This window comes from Malaclemys terrapin, chromosome 10 (assembly GCF_027887155.1).
Source record: "Malaclemys terrapin pileata isolate rMalTer1 chromosome 10, rMalTer1.hap1, whole genome shotgun sequence".
Classification (NCBI taxonomy): Eukaryota; Metazoa; Chordata; order Testudines; family Emydidae; genus Malaclemys; species Malaclemys terrapin.
The window spans coordinates 72,884,939-72,903,387 of NC_071514.1; the positions used below are offsets into that span (position 1 = coordinate 72,884,939).

An 18,449-nucleotide genomic window follows, 5' to 3' on the forward strand; every position below is an offset into this window, starting at 1 on the left:
TAAAATCTTTAGCAGTCCATCACATGCCTTTTCATATTGAATAGCAGTGCCAATTTCTTTCTGTTTTCTCTTCCCCAACCTCAGTGTCCCTGGAGTTGGTCTCAATGGGCTGTCTTGAAGGACACAGTCTATCCCTTGCCTTTTAGCTTTTTCTCATGGCTGTAGGAGTTACCAACATTATAAAAATCAAGTTTTATAATGAAAGTCTTAAAACTGAAGTTAAAACAATGCAGGTGTTTATGGAACAAACATCATGCTCCTGTAACCTGAGACGAACCAGCTGTAGTTGCAGAAGCTTCTAAGCATGTGCACCCCTTGAAGTGCCCTCCCCACACTATCACTTGGTGCCCATATTGCAGAACTTCTTGTGCTTTGTGTTTTTAAGATGGGAAGGATTACATAATCTGAAGGAAGAAGAGGGGTACTTTGGGCTTAAATTAGTGGTGGTTTGTCCTGCTTCACTGTGTAGTGTCTGGTGATCTGTGGATGTTAGCATCAGCCCTCATGTTCTAGGCTATTTCCTAGATTCCAGTGCTAACTGCACTGTATGATTAGCTGATTATGGTTGGATGGTTGGTGACTATTCACTGGATGTTTTCTATTACTTGTGAACTATTCCTGCTAGCAATGATTGTATGCAACAGGGGGATCATGCATTTCTCCTGCTTCCTGTTCATTATTTGGTTGGAACATTCCTAGGCTGTCTATGAAGCAATTTTGAAGGAAACTTCTGAACATCTGAGAAATTGGCTGCTAGGATATTTGAACAGTAGGTTCCCTGGGCCATCATCAGAGGATATACATGGGTACCATCTGCAGGCTCTTTTGGGTGTGCTACCTTTACTTGACAGAAATGTACACAGCTGCCTCTCTGTCTAAAGAGAAACATTCCAGTTCTGTGGTGGCATATAAATGTCGGGACCTGTTAAGATTCTTACAAAGCACATGCCTCATGTGAGCAATGCAAAGCTTCAGCTCCTCTAGACAGCTAATCTTCAACTACTTTCTCTCAACCCTGTTCATGGATTTAATTTAAGCACATAAATCTGGTTAGTTGCTGAAATACAATCTGTCTGATTTTTTTCAGAGTTCCTGAATATGCACAGCTCCCACTACATGCTCAGCATCTCTAAAACTCAGGCCAATGATTAGGTGACTAAATATGGACTTATTTGCTTAAGTTTAAAGATCCAGGTTTGAAAATTCTGCATGTAACCCCCTATGGCTATGCAAACTAAAGGAGGAAGGAAAAGGCTCCAAGTAAAAAAACCTTTTTGCCAGAATTAGTGTATTTTTTAGGGCTGTCGATTAATCACAGTTAACTCACATGATTAACTCAAAATTAATCACAATTAAAAAAATAATCACAGTTTTAATCGCACTGTTAAACAATAGAATACCAATTGAAATTTATTGAATATTTTTGGAGGTTTTTCTACATTTTCAAATATATTGATTTCCATTACAACCAGGGTGACCAGATGAGGGGAAGAAAATGTGTGTGTGGGAGGAGGCCGGGGGGAGGGTGACCAAAAACGCCGGACAGACACCAATTTTATCGGGACGTTTGGTCACCCTAATTACAATACAGAATAAAGTGCCCACTTTATATTTTTAAGACTTCTGAAAGCATGCTCCACACTTCATCCCTCTAAGATTTTGGAAGGCACTTCAGATTCTTAAACCTTGGGTCCAATGCTGTAGCTATTTTTAGAAATCTCACATTGGTACCTTTGCGTTTTTTTAAATCTGCAGTGAAAGTGTTCTTAAAATGAACAACATGTGCTGGGTTATCATCTGAGACTGCTATAACATGAAATATATGGCAGAATGCAGGTAAAACAGAGCAGGAGACATATTATTCTCTCCCAAGGAGTTCAGTCACAAATTTAATTAACACATTATTTTTTAACGAGCGTCATCAGCATGGAAGCATATCCTCTAGAATGATGGTTGAAGCATGAAGGAACATATGAATCTAACACATCTGGCACGTAAATATTTTTCGACGCTGGCTACAATAGTGCCATGTGAACACCTGTTCTCACTTTCAGGTGACATTTTAAACAATAAGCGGGCAGCATTATCTCCTGTAAATGTAAACAAACGTGTTTGTCTGAGTGACTGACTGAACAAGAAGTAGGACTGCGGGACTTGTAGGCTCTAAAGTTTTACATTGTTTTGGTTTTGAATGCAGTTATTTCTTGTTCATAATTGTATGTTTGTAAGTTCAACTTTCATGATAAAGAGATTGTATTATAGTACTTGTATGAGGTGAACTGAAAAATACTATTTCTTTTAGTTTATTAGCACAAATATTTGTAATAAAAAATAAATATAAAGTGAGCACTGTACACTTTGTGTTCTGTGTTGTAATTGAAATCAATATATTTTAAAATTTAGAAAACATCAAAATTTTTTAAATAAATGGTATTCTATTATTGTTTAACAGTGCAATTAATCACAATTAATTTTTTAATTGCTTGACAGCCCTATTATTTATAAATAAAATACTTTGGTTTGTTTTACTTTCTGAATGACCTAGTAAAGTAGAACCCCCCAAAAGGAACAGAGATGAGTATACCAACCTGTGTTTCCATGTGTGGAAGACAAGACCTAGGAAGCCTACCTCTCTCCCCCTTGTACTACTGCAGATTAGAAGTTATAAATCGATACAGTACAATAACAGATCAGTCATGACAAGAGTGTTTTAAGTACAAGATGAAGAGCTTATTCTTGCAGAAACAGAGGTCAGCCACACAATGATGATGAGGCGGGATAGCTAGATGGTATATGGACACATACTTGTCTGGATGAAGTATACTATAGATATAGATATAGTTTGGCCAAAAATCTGACAACATTTGAGCCAAATAACCATATAGGAATTTTAAAAAGTCTCTAGAAAACCCAGTTATTCATTCTCCATAATATGCCACTTATATCAACATATTTTTCTTTCTAAAGAAAATAATTATCCATAGCACGGTTTATTTTTTGAAAAAAACAGAGAACCAACATATTACAAATATTGGGTGACTCATATTGATGAGTCACCAATAAGGAATTTATTGACAATTATTTATCACAATTTAATACAAAATGACACAGTTTTTGGACTTTAAGCTGAGTGCAAATGTATAAACCCAGTTGGTTTAACAACGCAGTAAAAAAAAAATAATAATTTTAGAACTTGCTGTACAACCACTTTGAAACTCCAGTTTCAAACACTTTCTGACAGTAAAGCTTATTCTTTCAGACCCACTTTGCATCTTGTTTTCAAGATAGCTTTCCGTGTACTTAATTTTTTTTTAATTAAGAAAAACGTTAGTGGCTTCTTCTAATTCAAGTTAAATTTAAACTGGAGTGTTCCTTAGTCTCAATTTTACTATATAGGACCAGCTCTTTTTAAAAAGGATTAGTAACTTTTGCTACAGCAGCAGGTAGACTTTTGATTTTTCCAGAAATTTCAATTGGTTGAGGTGGTTCAGTTTTTGTTGGCATCACTCCATTTGCCTGTCTATCCACAACTCATTTTATTTCAAATAGTAAAATGCTTTTCACTATACAACAAGACAGCCCTGCGCTGCAAGGAGATGAGGGCAGATAACCTATAGGCTTTTCTTTAGAGTCATTGAGCTAAAAGGGCACTCCGTGTTTATCTTTCTAAGGCAGGCGAAATAGGATTCCAGTTCAAAGGGTCTAATTATATCCTGGCGTAATGAGGCACAACTCCAGTAAAATCAATGAAGAAGCACCTACTTAAGCCAGGGTTGAATTTGGCTGAAACTGTGTAAGCAAACTGTTCTTTTTCTGCTTGGCTTTCTCAGTAATGAGTGATACCTAAGCAGTGTATTCTGGTAGGTGCGGCGTTAGCTAGCTCGCCAGCTTTTTAGGTTAGAGCTCAAATAACTGTCTTGCTTATTACTCAGGAAAGGAAAAAAGTAGTCCTCTGTATAATGGAAATAATGGCAAGATAACATTTTGGGTAAATGGTTCAAGAAGCTATTGCCCTTCATTAAAGGTGTAAGGTGGGAATTTTTCAAAGATAAACTTCATACTTTGTTTTACCTAAGGATACTCCCTTAAGTAAAAAAAAACTGACAAAACTTATTTTCTAGTTTGTGCTATTTCTAAAATTGTTCGATAGGAATTGCTTCGTTACATGCACAAGATTCTTTGTAAGTAAAGTTCCTGATTGCTACAAGTGATGAGGCAGAACAAGCCTATTCGAACCGACAGTTACGTATTTGGATTTTCAATTACCTGGATTTCACAGAGAAGTGTCCAACTCTCACTCTTTTTTTCTTTTACTATCCTACTAAAAATATCATTGCTTCAATTTCAACTGCAAATTATTGTAATAGTTATTATTATTATTGCTTCTATTTCAACTGCAAATTATTGCAAGCCAGAGGATCAAATAGTTCTATGTTTTTTAAAAAAAATCTCACTTGAATCAAACTAAGCTTCACTCTAAATATAAAAGCAACATATCTTTCCATCAATTTTCATACAAAACTCTCATTGGCTCAATGGGGGTTCTATTCATGTAACAATGGAAGATTATGGCGCAAAATGCGAGCAGCCAAACTCTGAGGGAACTACAACTTGGAGATTGTAGTAGGCCAAGAATTCTGAGGAATGTTCATTTAAATCATAAGTGTAAACAAGTATGTAATTTAATAAAGTTCCAGAATCGTTTATTGCTTCTTATAGTACTTTGCACAATTACCCCCAGGAAACAGAATTATCAAACATAAGATATGCAAAGAGTTAGTTTTTTAGTAAAATATTAAATACGTGTCCCTCAGTATATCCACACACTTAACACTAATACAAATTACTATATAAAACTGTCAATTCCAGACAATATTCTTTATTTAACCAGCCCAAATATTTACTATACCAAGCTTGAACTACAATACTGAAGTACTTGGTTTTAAAAAACTAAAATGCAGCACAGTTGTGTAAGGGATAATTTCATGGTTTGACAAGAGACCTGTCAGAGAAAAGCTGTCATGTTTCAGGAACATACAATTAGGAATGAATGAACAGAAGGTTGTATAGTTCGTGCTCTTTTTCCTCCCTTTTTTTTTTTAAATACAGATTTCAATTCTCTCTAAGTGTTCTCTAGTAAATACTTGTAAAGTCACAGTTTGAAGACTTCATGTGACTTTTTTTTTTAATTCAACATTATTTTCAAAAGTTGGTTCCTTTCTTCATCTTACAGTATACCTTGAGGTATACTGGATATAGGTCCAAATTCAGGTTAAATTTGCAAGAACTGCAGGATCTGGTCCCTAGTGATCGCCTTTAAGGCCTTGGTAATTAAACTGTAAAGTAAGATGGGCAGTGCATAGTATTGTGTTATTTCACTTCAATTGTTCTGAAATAAATGAATGTGAGAGCTTCATATTGACTTGAGGAGTGCTGAGATATTCAGTATGAAGCCTCTATATACCTTCTGTCCAGCTTTTCCCCGGATTCTGTATCGTTTTGTTGTCTGACCCCAAAAAAACAGCTGTTTTTCCCCCTCCAAATTTGATTTCACTTACATTCTGTCTTTTGTTCTCATTTCCCTGTGTATTTTGTCCTCCCTTAAGTTGCTCTTTTCTTTTCTGAATTTTCTGTAGTTTTGGTTATACCTGGAGTGTCTCTAAATTTCTTTACTGTATGCCCTTTACTGTAAATCCAGTCTTCTGCATCATTCCAGGGAGCCTAATATTTTTCATCTCAATGTGCAGTAGTGGTCAAAAAGATTAACAGAATTTACAAACTATTGGAAAAGGGACAGATAATAAGACAGCAAATATCATAATACCATTATGTAAATCCATAGTCCACCCACACCTTAAATATAGAGTATCCAGTTCTGGTTGCCCCATATCAAAGAGGTTATAGCAGAACTAGAAAAGCCCATTTTATAACAATTTAAAACATTATCTGAAAGGCTTATCTGCCAATGCTTGAGTTTAGAATTCTATTTTATTCTTACATCATCTGATGACATTACTATCCCTTCAAGTGCTAGGTGATGCCATTGCAACAGAAAAAAAGCAAAACCACCTCCTCCCCCATCCCTTCTATGGCAAAACCCCTCTGGAAGTAAACAAACTTCCATTTATTAAGACTTGGTAGTAGGACCAGGACTGATTCTTTATGACATGGGAACTTAAAAACATCCTTTTATGTTCAAATACGAAATTTCAGTAATTTTGGCCAAGATTTTAAGTACACCTCTACCCCGATATAACGTGACCCGATATAACATGAATTCGGTTATAACGCAGTAAAGCAGCACCCCGGGGGGGGGGGGGGGCTGCGCACTCCGGTAGATCAAAGCAAGTTCGATATAACGCGGTTTCACCTATAACGCAGTAAGATTTTTTGGCTCCCAAGGACAGCGTTATATCGGGGTAGAGGTGTAGTAACTAATTCGGGGTGTTTCAGTATTTGGGTGCTCCACTGAAGACATTTTTATAAGTTTCTGATATTTTTGTTTAGAAAGCCCTGAGCACCTACCCTCTGAAAATCTGGCTCCTTTAAGGTGCCAAGTTGGGCTTCTGTACAGAGGCACCTAAAACTAAAATTTTAGAAGTGACTAAAGTGATTTTTATCCTATCGGTGGTGAATTAGACATATTTTGATAAATGGTATTTATGTTAAGGACCAGCTCAAACAGAAATAAATGGGAATTTTGCCATTCTCTAAGTAGACAGAGAAGGCCCTACAGTATTTCCTTTAACACATGAAAGTAAAATGTGCTGAATACCTCTCAAGCTGACATTTGGATATAGACAGCACATGCTGATAAAGTTACTGGAATTTTTTCCTTTACCTTTGCAGGTCACCTTTAGAACAGCTTTATTTGTTTGTTTAATAAAACATGCCAGTTCACCTCTAATCAAGTGAAACAAATTCTGATAAACCAGTTCACAGACAGACATGCACATTACCAAACCACAACACAATTAGTCACAATTGGCTTTCCTTGCCCGTGGAAGACAACAAAAGTTGTATGGTAGAAGTCCTGCAGGAATAGAATAGAGTGTATTGGCAAATCTGTGAGGAAGCTCACAAGAGGCCCAGTTCTTCTCTGTACTACATCAGTGTAATCCACAACTAAAATTGTGGAGTTGCACAAATTTTTTTACACAAGGGTAGATTACAGCCGAATTTTATATTTGATTCCACTCAGCATTGATGTTCTCATATTTGCAATTACTGAAGAATGTGTCACAGTTAAAGGCTAAGTTTCTATGTGGCTTTAAGCTAAGTTGCCACATCACATGAGACCAGCTTAAATGACTTTAAAAAAGTATACTCCTTTGTCTCCGAAAGGGTTGAGTGCTGTTTACAGGGCTTTTTAATAATGTGAGAACTATTTTTTTCAGACTTCTAAAAAGTATTACAGTGCTTCTTCCAATGTTCTGACCTTTTGTATTTCTACAACATGTACTTTATCAGACTTTTTTCCAGTTTGACTTCTATCTTCTCAATGAAAATAAAGATGTTGTTGTATACCAAAAGACTCAGTATAAAGTGTTTGTGTGCAATGTTCGGGGTTTGAATCCGGTGATGATGAGAATGAACTTCTTAAACCCTACTTAAATTAAATTAAATTAAATTAAATTAATGGAGATATCCCATCTCCTAGAACTGGAAGGGACCTTGAAAGGTCATCAAGTCCAGCTCCCTGCCTTCACTAGCAGGACCAAGTACTGATTTTGCCCCAGATTCCCAAGTGGCCCCCTCAAGGATTGAACTCACAACCCTGGGTTTAGCAGGCCAATGCTCAAACCACTGAGCTATCCCTCCCCCCCAATACACACCTTTCATAATTACTTGGGGGAATATGCTATTAGTCCAATGATTAACCTAATTTCAGTGTCAATAAGGAGCACTCAAAACTCAGATCTTTTGTAGACTCTCCTGCACTAAAGAAAGGACTACCAATAAATTTTGTAGTTAGCCTTAGAATACCTAGCAATGACATTTTTAAAAAGAGGAAAAGCCATTTGAAGTTTTGTAAAGAGGTACACTTTGTGTGCCTTCTAATCAGTTCTTTAAAAGGAATAAAGTTAGCAAAGGCATAACTAAAGTTTTTTTTATTAGCTACTGTCTTTTATATGCATTTTTACACAATTAATAGCTTTTTAAAATTCTTGTGGTTTTGTACTATAGCACAGAAACTACAATAACTAGACTTGCTGTAAATGACTTACAAAGCAAATAAAGAAAATGACTATATCATGAACTGTTTGCTTTTTACTGTTTGCTGTTCTACCACTCCCTCAGTTTGAACATACAATGTGAAAAGTCACACAACAGTGGCTTCAGAACAAGTCATTAGAATGTGAGCAAGCACAAAGAAACCAATATTCACTTCTCAAGAACAGCTTAACTCTTACCATCTTTGGCCACAGAAATATTACAAAAAAATTCAGTTCCTCTCACCAGTTGGATCCTTGTACTATCAGTTCCCTGTTTGTCTTCTATATATAGAACTTTAGGGAAGGAGACTCTTATTACAGCATAGTTTAAAAAAATAGACACAATCAATTCTGTCAATAGTTTTCTGTACTTCTTAAGTATATTGAAGTATCATAGTGCTTCTCTTACAACCTACATTCTCTGGCTTAATTCTGCAATGAAGTCATAATCCTTTGTTGGAAACAAACAGTTGTCATAGAAATATTTGTGGTGATATATTTGTAGAATTAGTATTATGACTTCACTGCTAGCAGAACAAGAACACTGACAGGGTGTTTGGAATTTTAACTCAAATGGCAGGGACTCTTATGAAACTTACAATAATGTAAAAGTAAGTATATTACCACAGATTTTAATATTTCCTAGAGTTTTATGTCTCTTTCAAAGGCTGAACTTCAAAAGGAATATTCTTACTATCTTTATAAGATTATGGAAGAAAGCTTAAAGTAGGGTTTACATTTTCAAATATATGGTGCTCAGATGACTATCAAATCTTGTTCTTAAAGTATCATGTGCTAACACACTGACCCCAATGTTCTGTTATCCAAAATCCAACATTCATATCTAAAATGAAATTAATTTTTTCCCCGTTGCTATGTAACAGAGTACTACAAACTTTGAAAAATAAATTTATGCACAACTATAGGTACACAAGACCAGAAAGAACTATGTTAAATTTATAAAAACATCATCTTATCTTTGGAGTATAAAATTTAACACCTCAAACAAATATCATTTGCTAAGGTATTAAGTAAAGAATAGTGCATCTAAAAATTAAATACAATTCTCAAGTTTAGGTAGTCCCTTCCTTCTACCCATTATATATAATAAGATTAATGTATTGTGGCTTCAACCCTTTAGTTAGTCTTGATTTCCCTTATAAAATAAGTGAATACTCTTGGGAATTTTCTTCACTTTTTTTTTTAATTTAATTTTTTCTTACTGGCAATCTTTGTCCATCATCTCTGATTCATTTCCTCCTGCTTCTGAACATTTGTTAGTTGCTCCTGTATAAGATATCTAGTCAGATAACAGCATGACCTAGCCCAGAAACAGACTTGGGAGGAACACTGCAGTCTAAAACAATTTTTGGGTGAATGATCAGGTGACTCATAGGGAATTCGTGTATCACAGCATAGTAAAATTCTGGGATTTGTTCAGCACTCTGATGTAATAAAAATCAGAAGGTCCTACAAAAGTTTTCCTGATTAGTCTGAGATCAACTCTTTCAGGGGTGTGTATGTCTGCAAAAAGCAAGTGTGAAGAACTAAGGAAAGTAGTTTTTGTTTTTCCATTTAAACTCATCATAACCAAGGAGGGAGGCAACGTGAGCTGGCAAAAAATTTAAGTGCACTTCCTGCAAACAGTTATACTGAATTTAGCAACACAGAAAAGTGTTCAGCTTATGAAATTTGAAATGTGACTGTGTGAAGACATTGAGGTGGATGGGCATTTCTCCTAGGACTGAAACTACCTGACACTGGTACAATCTAGTGCAGCAGTTTTCAAACTGTGGGTTGCGACCACATCTTAATGGGTCGCCAAGGCTGGCTTAGACTTGCTGAGGTCCAGGGCCCAGAGATGAAGCTCATGTTACAGGCCCCCTTGCCTGGGGCAGAAGCCCTTGGGCTTCAGTTTTGGCTCCATCTGAAGCAGTGGGGCTCAGGCTTTGGCACCCCCAACCCCGAGCAGTGGGGCTTGGGACTGCTCAGGCTTCGGTCCCCCCTCCTAGGGTTGTGTAGTAATTTTTGTTGTCAGAAGGGGGTCGCAGTGCAATGAAGTTTGAGAACCCCTGATCTAGTGCATTCCAAAGATATATTTTGCTCTTCAGAAGTATTTTTGTGAGCCCATCTGATAAGGCTCTGGGAGGGGTAATTTAGCAGTATCAAGGTGAAGGATCCTAGGCAGAGCAGTCACCCGAACTCTCCCTTCAGTAAGAGGCTTTTACAAGCTCCCTCACCCCAGCAGCTCCTTCCAGTGCCTCACTGTCCCTTTTCTGTTAAAATCTAATTAGTTCAGTGAGCCCCCAGCTGGGGAAGCAAAGTATCCTAAGCTGTAATTTAATGAAATGTGATATACAGATTTACTTACCCAATTCTTTAGAAACTGGAGATGCAGTTGCTATTTCTCCAATCTTTGCAACACCATCATAATATGCTCTTCCAGCCAGTATCATAGCTATAGGGAAAACAACAAGAGTACTCAGCTTGTGTTGCATTTAAAAAATTGAGTACATTATGAACTACCATCCACCAGGAAAAGATGAATGATATTTTCACAATGCCTATCTGGGGTTCAAACGGGGTGCACAAACTTGGTTCTTTAACTTTTAGGAATTATTCTAGGGTATTCTGAGTCCAGTCCAGGGCCTGTTGATGTCAATGTAAAGATTCTGACTTCAACACAGGCGGGATCAGCCCCCAATAATAGTAAATGACACATCTATTAATACGATATAGAATTCCCGAAAAGCATATTATATGTGTTTTTTTTAAATGACATAATACATATAACCAAAAAGCACATGTCCTTTCTGTCTTACTTTAGATTCATATGCACTGTATGTACTGACAACTCATAGTGTGGTGCAATACTTTGAAGATGACACAACTGGTCTTCTAGGAACAAATTCTGTCCACCCTCCCTCTCCGTGGCTGCAGAAGTTCCCAGATGCAGTGAAGATCTGCTATGAAAGCTTTAGGGAAATCTATAAGAAAGCTACAGTGCTAGAATGTTGAGGAAAGGCTTATAGATCTGCTGCTGTGTGTTTCCAACAGCCAGTGATCCCCTGTGAAGTGGCATCACAACAGTGACCAGGCGCATGGAAGGATTACTTCTCTTATCCTCACAGAACCTCCCTATAACTAATAGGAATGGAGAATAGAACACAGTTACCTCAAACAGAAAGTTATGATGTGAATTATTCCAGACACCTAAATCGCTATGACAGAGTAGCAAAATCAATACTGTTGATTCCCAAAAAACAGATGACAGTAAAAGCAAAGCACTCTTCTTAAAGAACTAATTCCATATAATTTAAATCAGTGCCAAAAGAGAGGTCTATAATTGCCCTATGATAAGTGAGCATGAATTACAAGCTACCAGTGGAAAATGTTTACCATTTCACTGCTAGTCAGTATGTCTGAAGCATCCAGCTAATAATGTGTTTATCAAGGGTAGCTGAATGAACCAAACCATCCATCCTAAACATTTTATTAATTTGAAGGGAGGTTCCATAGATACAATTCCACACATTTTTAATACACAAATAATGAAGCACCATCAGATACTCTTTTGTAATTTGTGCTCAGAGGACTTTCTTCAACCAGTTCTCTAAGTAGGATTTTTATGGAAAACCATTGTTATACATATGAACTATTGTGAAATCACATCAAGGTTATTGTTCTATTAACAGGCAATAAATACAATGGCACCCTTAACTTCCAACAGTACTGACTACAATATTAAGAACTACACTTATTATATTCCCCAGGATACAATCTGGAATGTTGGACAGCTGTGTCCCCTCAGTTCTCCAACCTGGGGTGCTTTTTACACTGCTTTGCAGTGAGAGCAACCATTCCTGGCTTGCTCACACAGCCTCCAACATGTAAATTACCCCCAGGTATACTGCAATAGTGCTTCAGCCAGCCAGCCACCCTTGAATTATACTGCAGAGTGACATCAGCAAATTCACAGTCCCAGACTTCCCCCAGAAATGTGTATCTTGTACTGCCCAGATCTTTCTTTCTCAATACAAGCTCATATAAAGTCAGTTATTTCGTTAACAGAAAATGTTATCCATAAATATTATCTCAAATGAAGTTTCCCAAACACTTCAATCCAAACACACACTAGTTTAGATAAAACAAATTTAACTATAGAAAGAAAGATTTTAAGTGATTACAAGTAATGAGGCATAAAAGTCCAAATTGGTTACAAAGAAATAAAGGTAAAACACAAACTAATACTTAACAAGTTAAATAGGGCTACCATATGTCCAGATTTCCCCGGACATGTCTGGCTTTTCAATCTATAAATAGCCGTCCGGGCGGGATTTCTAAAAATCTAAAAATGTCCGGGATTTCCCCCCAGTCAGCTATTTATAGATCGAAAAGCGGCGCTGCTTGGCAGCCAAAGCCCCTTCTTGGTTCCCCCCATCCCCTGCAGCCTTAGCACACCCCGGGCCCCGCAGCTGTCTTCCTCCTCCTCCCGTCCCCTGAATGCTCCGCTCCCTGCTCCTCCCCCTCCCCTGCTTCCCGCAAATCATATCTTTGCAGGAAGTCTGAAAAGAAGCAGGGGCAGGTGGGCAGCAGCAGGTAAGCTGGGGCGGGGGGATGTGAGTAGGAGGGCTCCGGGGAGGTGCAATGTGGCCCAGTCCGGCCCCGGACGGCCCCAGCGGCTCCGGCCTGGTTCAGGCCCTGGGGCACCGGCCCCAGTTCCAGCACGCCGGCCTGGCCCCGGCCCCAGAGGCTCCGGTTCCAGCCGAGCACGCCGGCCCCGACCCCAGCGGCTCTGGCCCAGCTCGGGCCCCAGGGCGGCCGGCCCGGCCCCAGCCGAGCACCTCCGACCCCAGCGGCTCCAGCCCGGCCCGGCTCGGGCCCCAGGGCACCGGCCCCAGTTCTGGCCGAGCGGTGCCAGTTGAGCACCCCTGGCCCCGGCCGAGCACCTCCGGCCTGGCCTCAAACCCCGCGACTCCGGCCGGAGCGCAGCCTGATTCCTGGGCTCTTGTTAAAGCCGGCCCTGGTCGGCGGATAGGAGTGGGGGGGTTGGATGGGTTGGGAGTTCGGGGGGGCTGTCAGGGGGGCAGGGGTGTGGAGAGGGGTTGGGACAGTCAGGGACAGGGAGCAGGGGGGTTTAGATGGGTCGGAGGTTCTGGGGGGGCTGTCAGGGGGGCAGCGGTGTGGAGAGGGGTCGAGGCAGGCAGGGAGCAGAGGGGGTGGGATGGGTCAGGAGTTCTGGGGGTCCTGTCAGTGGGCAGGGAGCAGTTGGAGAGGCCATGGGAGTCCTCTGGGTCTGTCTAGGGGCTGGGGTGTGAATATGGGGTGGGGTTGTGGATAAGAGTCAGGGCAGTCAGGGGACAGGTAGGGTCCTAGGGGGGCAGTTAGTGGCAGGGGTCCCAGGAGGGGGCAGTCAGGGGACAAGGAGCAGGGGGGAGTTGGGGGTTCTGAGGGGGGCAGTCAGGGGGTGGGAGGGAGTGATTTGGGGCGGGGCAGGGGCGGGGCTAGAGCAGGGCTCCTCCCCCCCATGTCCTCTTTTTTTGACTGTGCAAATATGGTAACCCTAAGTTAAATTAATTCAAAGCCGAAGTCTCTCTCTCTCTCTCTCTCTCTCTCTCTCACCCCATGTTCTTTTGCAGACTTCCTGGTTGGATGCTTTCCAGTCAGGACCCATCCCCCAGTCCAATGCTCCTTTCCTTGTCCTTCAGGCATTGTGGATATCATGGGCAGAGAGAAAGGAAGGAGAGAAGTGATTTGAGGCCTCTGTTCCTCATTTTTTATATCTTTTTCTCCTCTTTGATAATCCTCTCCAGTTGGGGTTCAGGAAAAGCAGATCTGGGGAAATGGGAACTTCCAGCTGTTCCATTGCCAAGATGTAAATTTCTTGCTCACAACCTTCTTCCTGCCAGTGTCTGCTTAACAAGGTGCCAGTCCATTTGATTATGCTGACATTCCATTTGGTTATGCTGATTATGCCAAGGCTCAGTTTGCATTTTGTCTCTAAGGAACTGGTTTGTGCCTGCTTTTCTAGACTTGGAACATGTCTCAGCAATATCATACAGTAGAATCTTATAACTTTACATACAACGTTGTCACTATTTTACCAGGACAATCACGTTCAGCAGATTGGGTTTTCAAATAATACCTCACAAGGCATACTTTGTACAAAATTTATTATCATCTTGTAAAAAGGATGAACATAAGGGTGCAGACTGTCACAACAGTCTGCTAGACCTTTATGTTTTACTCTTAATTTTTCTGTAGCACATGGACAGGTACTCATGGAGATTAATATATTACAAATATTAACCTGCACTCATCACATACTTCCAGCTCATATAATGTCACTAAGCATTTAGAAAATGTCTGAGGATTCTCTATGGCAAGAATAATAATTAGGTTACCAAATACAGTTCTAGAAATATAATGCCACTGATGTTTTTCATTTTAACTGGTAAGGCATTCTGGATTCTTTAAATTATAGGACTTGAAAATCTTTCAAGAACTTAATCTTTCAGATTAAGGAGATTTATGCTAGCTAGAGTTGGAATGCTAGATAATCAGATTTGGCATTATCATCTTTATTTTCAACTGGTGACACTAACACTCCTGAGACAATAAGTAAGCTGCCTGAATGAGCCATACAGCATAATATCTATCAATATTTCAAGTTAATATTTCCACTTCCTTGGACAGATCTGAGGAAGATTTGTATGAGTATTGTCTGCGTACAATTTGTCAATCAAGGATTTTGTCATTCAGAAAATTAGTTTCAGTCTCCCAAAACAATACCTACATCTATCTGTGTTTAGAGCTTATTTCACTCATGAACACACATAAACTAGTTTGAGCCAAGGTTTACTTGAAACTAGGCTGAGACTATCAACTCATATCATACAGGTTACCCAACAGCTATCGGCTGCTAATTAGGTCCTTTTTTAAAAACAGGAAACGCTACAAATCTATGGTATCCTATGGAAGAATATGTGTCGAGTGATAGCCTGATTGAACATCTATGTGATTACAACACTGTCCCATTACTGACTCTAGATGTCACAATGACTTTCTTTTTCTTTCTTTGTTCTATTTTCATATGTAAATTCTCCTACATAGGAATATGACGATTCAGGAGGTCCCTACCAGTCCCAAGTCCAGTCCCCTGCTATTGCAGGCAACTCAATCACATAATCCTGTTCACAAACTTATCATGCTTCATTTTAAAACTAACCAGTTTGTTTGCCCCACCAGTCCTATTAGAAGCCTGTTCAAGAACCTCACTTCTCTGATAAAATCTTTCTTCCAATTTCCGGTCTAACTAAATTTATTCATGGCTGGATCTTACACGTGTTCTTGTGCCGTCATTATCCTTTAGCTTAATTAGATCTTCTCCTACCTTGATTTTTACCCCCATTATGTATTTATAAAGAGCAATCATATCCCCTCACCCTTCATTTGCTAGTCTAAACAAGGCAAACTCTTTGAAAACTCCTCTCCTGCGCAACTTGCTGTGGGAAATTTAGATTCCCAGGACAAAGCATATCAGGATGTAACATCAACCTGAAAGTGAGCATATACTATAAATTCTTCCAGGCTTGCAGTACTTACGGTGCAGTAAAGCTGGACTCAAACCATTTCAATTCAGCTAGAGGGCTGTTATTGATATTTAGTAAGTTCTGTCAATTAACATTTCTCACCTTTTCTTGGTCAGTGAATTCACAACTCCAAAACAAACTCATGAACACACATTCTCATGTTTGACGTGATCACACTTGTTAGGCACAAGCATTACAGAAATTTAAAAGGCAAAGCTGGAAAACTTTCATTGCTATAAGACACAAGGACTAACCTAATGTACAAGAAAGAAATCCTGTTCTCTGAGAAGACGTGACAACGTTTTAACTGTCTTGATTTTAAGACAATGTTTGGCCAATTTTTATTGCATATTGGCTGGATACAACATAACTGAGTTCAGGTTTTTCAGGAAACATTAAGCATAATTATATATTAAAGTCACAGTGGTTTCGATTATTTCCTGTTAATGATTTCCATGTTAATATGTGCATTTGATTTAAATGGTAGGGCCAGTTTTGCTGGATTGAACACTGAAGCAGCAAGATTCAAACTGGAGAAGGGCTAGCAGCGAACAGCAGTTTACACATGTAGTAGTTTATAACATACAAATCTGATTCCCTGCATCTTCAGGGCATCTGCATCAGATTTTTATGTCATGAGCTTAAGAAGTAATGGCAAGAATTGGTCAGATATTCTTGCAAGTGGAAATGATGCATATGCTTTGAGTAGTAGTTTGTTTTTGAAGGAGGCAGAAAGTCTTCTTCCTTTTAACTTTTTGTTGTAGTAAGCTTTTCATTCCCCAAGTACAATCCAAGCAGGCCATCTCCTCTGACCTCAGAATACTCTTGTTGGGGACACCAGGGAGAAGACACAGAGCAGTGAGCCAGCCAGCCAATTATAGTTTTACTGCCAAAGGTAGGGTTGCCAATTTTGGTAGGACGTATTCCTGGAGATTTCATAACATCACATCACATGATCTTTAATTAAAGATTAATCTTTAATTCCTGAAAAAAGAACAGGAGTACTTGTGGCACCTTACTCCAGGACAATCCTGGAGGGATGCCAACCCTAGCTAATAGTGAGGTCATTGCCTATCCCATAGTACATCAAGTGGTTCTTACATTGGCTAGTTATCCTTGAGCCAGGCCCCAAAGGGGTTACAGGATCCCCTTCAGTTCCTGGTCTCACTCCCCTACACTACAACTCAATTTTTTGATGGGTAATGCCCATTACTTTCCAACTCTTGATGGAGTTGATCAGTACTCTTCACAGTCTGGGTCTGAGCCAATTTTCTTGCCCCATTACCAGTATCTTTATTTATGGCTTTCCAGGTAAGCAAAGCTATCCTGAAGGCTAGATTTGTGTCAACCAGACACATTGCAACCTGTGCTAAAGCTCTGACCAGCTATAGATTCAACTTCTTTTCACCACATGGACTAGTGAGGCACTGGATCAGGGGTGGGCAAACTTTTTGGCCTGAGGACTGCATCGGGTTTCGTAAATTGTATGGAGGGCCGGTTAGGGGAGGGGGTCGTGGCCCAGCCCCCACCTCCTATCTGCCCTCCCCCCCCAGGACTCCTGCCTCATCCAACCCCCTCTGTTCCCCGACAGCCCCCCCGGGACCCCTGCCCCATCCACAAACCCCCGCTCCCTGTCCCCTGACCGCCCCCGAACCCCCGCTGCTCCATCCAACCCCTCCTCTCATTCCTGACGGCCCCCCCGGGACCCCTGCCCCATCTCCCTGTCCCCTGACTGCCCCCAGAACTCCTGCCCCTGACTGCCCCCTGCTGCCCCATCCAACCCCCTCTCTCCTTCCTGACTGCCCCCGGCCCGGGACCCCTGCCCTCATTCAACCCCTCCCAGTTCTCCCCCCGACCGCTCCAACCCCTATCCACACCCATGCCCACCACCCCAAACTCCCCTGCTCTCTATCCAACCACCCCTACTCTGTGCCCCCCTTACCGCGCTGCCTGGAGCACCGGTGGCTGGCGGCACTGGAGCCGGGCCATGCCGCCACCGCCACCACAGAGACTGGGTCAGGCCGGGCTCTGCAGCTGCGCTGCCCCAGGAGCTCACCGCCCAGAGCACTGCGCCGGCGGTGGAGTGAGTGAGCTGAGGCTGCGGGGGAGAGAGAACAGCGGGGAAGGGGCCGGTGTTAGCCTCCCAGGACAGAAGCTCGGGGGCTAGGCAGGACGGTCCTGGGGGCCGAATGTGGCCCGCGGGCCGTAGTTTGCCCACCTCTGCACTGGATCATCTATCATCCTGAGGGCGTGGGCTACTGAAGTAGCCTGAGGCAAAAGCTTCCCTCTTCTTGAATGAAAATGAGAAACTTCTCACTATGTTCCAGGTCCCTGCAGTCTCTCACTCCTTTCTAAGCCATCTTTCACAGGGGTTTAGTATTCAAACTTTCTGAATAGATGCTGCCAAATTAGCCTCACCTACTGGACTATAGGATACAGAAGTCCAAGAGATCAGTACGGTGCTCTGATCTAAATCCAATATTCTCTCACAATTCTATTTTCGAGCAATAACTTTTAAAATTTCTCCACCACTTTCACCAGATATGATTGAATGATTTGGAGCAGACTGAGTATGTGAGCAGGAGTTTGCCTTTTGTTAAATTATATCCCAATATATGCAATTCAAATTATTTAATGGTCC

At 40.6% G+C, this 18,449-nt stretch overlaps 1 protein-coding gene across 2 annotated transcripts in view; it reads right to left on the bottom strand.

Annotated features, from left to right (window-relative positions):
• BAIAP2L1 (BAR/IMD domain containing adaptor protein 2 like 1) overlaps positions 1-18,449 on the bottom strand; it is a 66,993-nt gene that overhangs the window by 34,079 nt on the left and 14,465 nt on the right. Inside the window, exon 3 of one of the 2 annotated variants that reach the window (XM_054041077.1) lies at positions 10,588-10,674. The exons of the other annotated variant lie outside the window; for it this stretch is intronic. Coding sequence (XP_053897052.1) covers positions 10,588-10,674 — 87 coding nt within the window. The remainder of the gene's footprint in view (positions 1-10,587; positions 10,675-18,449) is intronic. 2 annotated transcript variants of the gene reach the window in all.